This window comes from Alexandromys fortis, unplaced genomic scaffold (genome assembly GCF_014885135.2).
Source record: "Alexandromys fortis isolate MF-2015 unplaced genomic scaffold, M_Fortis_MF-2015_v1.1 scaffold_45, whole genome shotgun sequence".
NCBI lineage: Eukaryota > Metazoa > Chordata > Mammalia > Rodentia > Cricetidae > Alexandromys > Alexandromys fortis.
Window position 1 is genome coordinate 5,714,409 of NW_026067926.1, and position 7,485 is coordinate 5,721,893.

Genomic DNA, 7,485 nt, shown 5'->3' on the forward strand with positions numbered 1-7,485 from the left:
TCAGAGATCCATCAGCCTCTGCCCTTCTGAGTGCTGAGATTAAAAGGTTGCACCACCATTGACTTGAAGATTTAGTTCCTTTTCACAAATGGAAACTTAGCTGACGGGATCTTGCTCTGAGGTCACCACTCCCTTTATTTATTTTCTTAATCCTTTTATCTCTTTGAACGCAGGATTAGCTCTGTTCCACTTTCTGGCACCCCTTCTCAGTCTGTATGTTTTGTATTTTATTTGCTCAGCTTACTCCTTTTCATTATAAATTTTCATTAGAGTTACCATCAGTAACCACACAACAGAGTCTATGTAGGCTGTTTTGAGATTCCCTATGCTAATGGAATAATCCAGAACTTTTCATTTTAGTCTCAGGCAGACTATTCAGAAAAGGGCAAAAGCAGCTGCATTTTCCACCAAAATATCACAAGAATGATCTCTAGACAACTACTAAAATTCTTCTCCTCTGAAACCTCTTGAGCCAGTTCCAGTTCAAATAACTGTTAGTACCCCTGCCTTCCATGTTCCTGCCAGGATGGCCCATTAAGCAGTGCTTAAAGGATCCTTGTGGAAAACAGTGATGGTTTTGTTGAAGGGGCATTGCAGCCATTTCACAAGACATCTCAGCCACACCTGGGGCTCTTGCGTTATTGTGTATTGCAAACATACATGATAAAGGGCTAGAGTCATGAAGGCACGTGATGCTCTCTTTTGTAAGACATGTAAATTAGATTAGGGACCTTGGTATGAGGAAATACTTTGTGTAACTTTCAATAACTAATGCCTTTGTATGGCTTTTCAGGGCTCCGTCCATCAGTAGAGGCTGGACCTTCCTGCTGCCACATAGACCTTAAAATTTCAGGAAAGAGTGCCTTCTTCACTAGCCTGGGCTACACGGTGCTCCCCGATAGAACAGCTTACATATGGCATTCCCATATGTTAGGACTTCGGTGTCTAACAGAAGCATGCAGAAACTGATTAATACAGTATATAGGCACATTTTACAACTCAGTGTTTCACGTTCCCATAGCACCAGGGTCTGCCTTCACTGAATCCCTTCAGCTTCCCGTGTCTTGTTTTACTTTGCATATCTGGTGTAGTCTCACAGCACCACCAGAGGAAATTGTATTGGATATGCAGATTTGTAAAGACACAAACCCCCTAAGAAACTTTGGCTTATTATTAGGACAATAAACTTCACGGCCTGCTGATGGCCTGACCGCCGCATTTTAGATAGTGCCTAGCACGATAAATATTAACTTTAAGAAAAGTCAGTAAATATGAGTGAGTAAATAAACCAGTTCTTCGTGAGCGCGTTTTACGTCCAGTTAGAGTCCAAATTCTACGTTTTCACGCTGGCTCCGCCTTGAAGCGGCTGTCACTCCGCGCGAGGGGAGGGGCGGGGCGGGGCCGCCGAAGGTGACGGGCAGGACCCTCAGGGCAGGCGGTCGCGCACGTGTGACGCAAGCACTCCGCGTCCGCGCAGACGTAGTTACGCCAAGGAACGTGGAGCAGAGGCAGCATGGCGGCCCCCGTTCAGCCGTCTTCTCAGCCTGTTGGCGGAAAGCGCAAAGGCAAGGCCCAATTTCTGCCGGCCAAGCGGGCCCGGCACTGTGACGCAGGCGGACCGAGGCAGCTGGAGCCCGGACTGCAGGGCATCCTCATCACCTGCAACATGAACGAGCGCAAGTGCGTGGAGGAGGCCTACAGCCTGCTCAACGAGTATGGCGACGACATGTACGGACCCGAAAAGGTACCGGCCTCGGGGAGATCAAACCGCCTGCAGGCCTCTTCCGGGGAGCGGAGGCGGCGGTTGCTCCGATGCACCTGTAAGGTGCTTTAACGACCTCGCTTGCCTTCCCCTCCCCCGGTGTGGCCGCTGTTGAGGTCGCCTGCCTGGTGGGTGTGTACTTGTGGGCTGGCTCTTTGGGGCGTTTCTTGACATCACTCATGACTGTGGCTCCCACGTGTTGATTGCCCCCTGTGGACCAGGTAGTGTGCTGAAGAACTTTGAGAAGCGCGCTTCTTGTGACCGTGTGAAGTTGGTACAAGCTAAAATCTCTCTTAGGTAGTGGAAGTTTGATACGGGATGCTAATTTTCCAAGTGCACTTGAAAATACATTTCAGAAAATAAAAACTTGATGAGTCCCAAATCTCATTCTAAGGTTTGGAAGCTATGATATTATCCACTTAGATTCTGCACACCCCGAAGTGTGGAGAAAGATAGTACTGCGGTTCCCATTATTGGAGAGGAGTGGACAGAATATAAACCTGTTACAGCGCCTTCAGTGTGCAGTTATTTTTATTACCTGGATGAAATGAAAACCCCCTAGGTAGGAGCGCGTGTCCTATCTCTGCTGGTGCGGTACGCAAGTTCCTTTTTGTTGTTGTGTTCCTTCTGTTTCTGAGGGAAGACTGCTGGCTACCTCAGCCTGGCCTCAGCTTCCGACGTGTAAGGATTGCAAGTATTGGCCACTGTGCCAGGCTTAAGCAAGTTCTTGACCACCTTCTCTGCCTTTTTTTTTTTTTTTCTTAGTAGAGCAGGAGTCATGGTTTTAGTTCTCTTATGCATTTGGTTCTTTTTTTTTTTTTTTTTTTTTTTTTTTTTTTTTTTTTTTTTTTTTTTTTTTTTTTTTTTTTTTTTTTTTTTTTTTGTTTTGCTCTTTGTTTTACAAGACCAGGGTTTCTCTGAAGCTTTAGAGCCTGTCCTGGAACTAGCTCTTGTAGACCAAGCTGGCCTTGAACTCATAGAGATCCGCCTGCCTCTGGCTTCCGAGTGGTGGGATTAAAGGTGTGCTCCCCTGGCTTGGTTCTCATCTCACCAAAAAGAAAGTACCCTGTCGGCCGCAGTGATAGGCAGTGGTGGTGTTAAAGTCCACCGTGACGTGCGCTTCATCTAATGAACACATTGCTGCCTCTGTCAAGATATTTCTGCAACCATTTTCAGAGGATACATGCCACATTCAGGGAACTCACTGTGTGATCTACATTTTGGAAGCATTATTATTTTAATCACCTAATAAAATCATTTAGAGCCAACGTTGAGACCTGTGCCATTGGGGGTTTCACATGAATAGTTAATTGCAGTGTTTTAACTGGTTTTATGTAACAGTTTATAGACAAGGACCAGCAGCCCTCTGGAAGCGAGGGAGAAGATGATGATGCCGAGGCTGCCTTGAAGAAGGAAGTTGGTGACATTAAGGCTTCTACGGAGATGAGGCTAAGAAGGTTCCAGTCAGTGGAGAGCGGAGCAAACAATGTAGTCTTCATCAGGACCCTTGGGATAGGTGTGTGTAAATAACGCCCCTGAGATCATTGATCCCACGGTATCTGGACATCTCTGTCTTAGCAGATACTGCCTAGACAGTGGCTTCATGGTATGGCTGTCAAGTCACGTTGTGGTAATGTCCCCCACATTCCATCAGCCGTAGCTCCGTGCCCAGATATTTCTGAAACCATTTTCAGATGACATATACCACACTCGGGGAATTTGTTTCTTACTCCATATTTTGGAATTGTATTATTTTAGTCTCATAATAGTATGGAGAAGTGGAAGGTGGTGAGGGTAGCGTTGACTTAAGAGTGGGGACCTGGCAGTGCTGTGTCCTTTCTTTGTGTGTAACTTAAGGTAGAATGAAAGTATATATTCTGTCTCAAAAGAGCAGCTGCTACTTAGTACCAGGCTTAATTGCCATTTAGAAATGGAGGACCTGATCCAATTAGTTAAAGATCTGGAAATGGAATTCCTTTGACTTTCAAGTATGATCACTAATTCAAAAATACTAACACTAACATCTCCGATGACATATAGTTGGGAAGTAGCCTGTGATTGACTGTGTTGTGCTGTGCTCCATGGTGCTGGGATTCTTTCCCAGCTAGAGCTGGGTTTCTGTACACAGTAGCTAGTGAGCTGAGTAAGTCTTCAAGTAAAGTACAGATTTTGTTTTTGTAAAAATGTGCTGTAGAATGCTTGTTGCTCTTAGTTTGTATTACAAGAACATCAACATTTATTTATAGCAAAAGCAGTATAGATGGTGTAAAGTTAAAGTCCTAGATATATGATAGACACTAGAGAAACACTAATTGGTACAGAACCTTGTTTTGTTCTTTTTCCTTAGAACCCGAGAAACTGGTGCATCATATTCTACAGGATATGTACAAAACCAAGAAAAAGAAGACACGAGTTATTCTGCGAATGCTGCCCATCTCAGGCACATGCAAAGCTTTCTTAGAAGACATGAAAAAATACGCAGAAACGTTTTTGGAGCCCTGGTTTAAAGCCCCAAACAAAGGGACATTTCAGATTGTCTATAAGTCTCGAAATAACAGCCATATGAATAGAGAAGAAGTTATTAAAGAACTGGCAGGTGGGTTTTACTAGTGATTTTATAGATGGGAGGCAGAGCCTCTGGTAAAAAGTCAGCTATTTGGGAAAGTACAGTTGTCTACCCATACCCATGGGAGACTGGTCATTAGATCCCCTAGGAATACCAAAACCTGCGAGTGCCCAGGTAAGTCTTATATAAACTGACTGTTTTGGTGTAGTATTTGCATATAATCTGCACATGTTCTCTTGGATATTTTATATCATCTTTGGATAACTTAGAATTCTTAGTCTGATGGAACTTCCATGAAATTAAACTGTCTTGTTTAGGGATAATGACAACTAAAAACAGTCTGTTCATGTTAAATACAGATTTTTTTTTTCCCTAAGTATTTTGATTCACACTTAGTTGTGTTTGCACACATGAGTGCATTGCCCACAGAGGCCTGAAGAGGCTGTCATAGCCTTTTGAGCCAGAGTTAACAGGCAATTGTCTAGCCGAACAGATGGGCCTTCTGTAGGAGCAATGCATGCTCATAGCTGCTGAGTCATCTCTCCATTCCACCAAATGTTCTCTTATTAAGTGTCTCAAGGTTTCATTTGCATTTAGTTATTAAAAGCGTTGATGGATCCAGGCACTTGATCCCACAGTTGGGAGGTGGAGGCAGGTGAATCTCTATGAATTCAAGGCCAGCCTGGTCTACACAGTGAGTTCCAGGCCAGCCAGGGCTACATAGAGACCCTGTCTGGAAAATAAAGTATTAATAGACTTTGATTGATGGCCACAAAGAACAATTAATTCTTAATAAACCCTGTCTTAACAAATCCGAGATGGTAAGGGATAAAAGCCTGTTTGACTATATCAGGCGTAATGATATCTTCCTTCTTAGCCCATTTTCCTATTTTTGTTACAGGAATAGTGGGCAGCCTCAATTCAGAAAATAAAGTGGATCTCACTAATCCAGAGTACACGGTGGTAGTAGAAATCATCAAAGCTGTGTGTTGCCTGAGTGTTGTGAAAGATTATGTGCTATTTAGAAAATACAACCTCCAGGAGGTAGTGAAGAGTGCAAAAGACTCACAGCCTCACCCAAAGCTGGGAAATGGCAAAGAAGCAAAGTTGGAACCTGATACCAAGGTGAGTCAAAGTGATCCTTCGGAAGGGAAAAATAGCCAGCAAGTGGCAGCAGAGAGCAGCGAGGAGCTGGAGCCGAGAAAACCAAGGTCTGAAACCCCAGCAGGAAGTGAGGGAGAAGCTAAACCTGAACTTGAAAGTGGAGGCTCAGAAGGACCAAAGTCAAATGAAAATGAGCTCTCATAGATCATTCTGTGGGGGAGTTGGGTCTCAGCTGGGGTTCTGCAACAAGCTATTGGGGTTCAATGTAAAATTGTGATAATATGTATTGACTTTTGTGTGCTGCTTCATGCTGATCTCACAGCCTCCGATGACAATTTTGTTAGAGCCCTTCCAGGCCTGTATGTCAGTGTGTGCAGCCCCATGTACTGTTACCTAGGGGAGGTGAGGAGGGCATTGGCCTCTGCCTCCGGATTACTTTCTCTACTTACCCTTTAAGCACTGCCAACTCATGTGGAACTACACAGAGTCTTAGTGGGAAATCAGCAGGACATTCTCATTCTGAGGAAGTTATGTGCTGCACACAGCTCAGCTGTGCCTACCGTTTCATTGGATACATAGTACCACTGTGGGTTATATGGGAATCATTTTGTGATGACTTTGTTTTCCTTGTTGTTTGTTTTAATGTTAAAAGCAAGTCTGATGGCCCATCGCTGCAGTTTTAGAGATGTCAGAGAAGAGGGCTGTCCTAGGTATAGGCCCATGGGTGTTTCTCATAAGGTTAGGGATGAGGACTCTTTGTGCCGACTCACCCTGTACAAGTACAAAAACAGTGGAAAGCTACTGCCCCGGGGCTTCACTAGACTGCTTGCTGTCCAAGCTGTCCTTCCAGTTTGTCATGCTTTCAAGAGTTCCTCATAGGTAGAGATGTGAAGGGTCGAAGCGACCTATGAGCACTGCAAAACAAACTGTCCAGGTAGGGACTGCAAAGTGGCTGTAACATTGGGCTGGGAAAAAGGTTTGTGTTTAAATCTTAATACAAGTTAGAAAATATAAAAGCTACGGTTCCCAGCACAAGGGGCTAAGCAAAAAGCGAGTGACATGAGAATACATTTCTTCTGAGATGCTAGAGTATTGCTAAGTAAGCCAGAACAAAAGGATGTTGGAGAAGCAGAGTAGGAAGCACCTTGCTAATGCAGATGGGGCTGGAGCATCCTCAGGTTTTGACATGTTAATTCAGGTCTAGATTGAAACCATCTTGAAAGGATATGTATTAGTGTCACTTGGGAAAGGGTGGAGAGAATCCTAGTGCCTTCTTGAGGCCTGCTCAGAGATAAAGGACTTTTCCTTTAATAGTGTAGGGCAGAGGACCCAGGATAAAGTACCGTTTGTTCAGACACAAGGTTCTGAGGCTTGGCGAAGTAGCTGCGCTTCAGATTCTGATTTAATACTTTGGTTTCCATTGCATTTTTATTTATTTTTGTCAGTGGATCCTGAGTGTGCCTGGCTGTTTGCCAGTTGTACGGTGCTGTATGTTCTTGGATCTAAGTTCATTTATCATTTTGCTTTGCTTTGAGAGTTGAAGACTTTATATTCACTGACATTTCAGTGTGTTAGTTTATAGATGGTCTCAGCATAGGAGTTGAGTGGGCTTTCTGGTTGTTTGTTTGTTGTTTAAGCTATAGCAATTAAAACAGAAAATAAAGAAGCAGAAACCAAATCCCAGTGCACCTGTTCTGTTCTACAGACAAAGGAGTTATGCCTGGTACTGTAAGACATGTTTCTCCAAAGATGAACATGGTTTTCAAATATTTTTACTTGCATTTTGTTCTTGGTACAGCTGAATGTTCAGGTTGTTTTCAAATTTCTGATATTTTAAAAAATAAAAATGAATTTGTTCTGTAAAGTTTGGCATTCTGTACTTTTTTTTCCTGTCCCATATTAAATGACTTTCTATGTGTATGGTATGTTTATCAGAAAAATGCTTAGATGTATGATTGTGTATCAGAAGTCCAGGTTCATAATCCCAAGAAATGAAGATGCTAAAATTTATTCATGAATAATTAATACTAAATAAAAAGCATGTTTAAAATAT

General features: G+C 43.3%; 1 protein-coding gene across 1 annotated transcript; it reads left to right on the forward strand.

The window, feature by feature from the left end:
• Positions 1-1,435: 1,435 nt before the first annotated feature.
• On the forward strand, positions 1,436-6,058 carry Thumpd1 (THUMP domain containing 1). Its single transcript, XM_050143322.1, has 4 exons — positions 1,436-1,744; positions 3,104-3,278; positions 4,110-4,358; positions 5,230-6,058. The coding sequence occupies exons 1-4, from the start codon at positions 1,514-1,516 to the stop codon at positions 5,634-5,636; spliced, it is 1,062 nt and encodes a 353-aa protein (XP_049999279.1). The 5' UTR covers positions 1,436-1,513; the 3' UTR covers positions 5,637-6,058.
• The last annotated feature ends 1,427 nt before the right edge of the window (positions 6,059-7,485 follow it).

Excerpts from the sequence above, each read along its gene's own strand:
- Thumpd1 (XM_050143322.1), top strand. The coding sequence starts at position 1,514 with ATGGCGGCCCCCGTTCAGCCGTCTTCTCAGCCTGTTGGCGGAAAGCGC. Across the intron at positions 1,745-3,103 it reads ACATGTACGGACCCGAAAAG|TTTATAGACAAGGACCAGCA; the intron begins GTACCGGCCTCG and ends TTTATGTAACAG. Across the intron at positions 3,279-4,109 it reads CATCAGGACCCTTGGGATAG|AACCCGAGAAACTGGTGCAT; the intron begins GTGTGTGTAAAT and ends CTTTTTCCTTAG.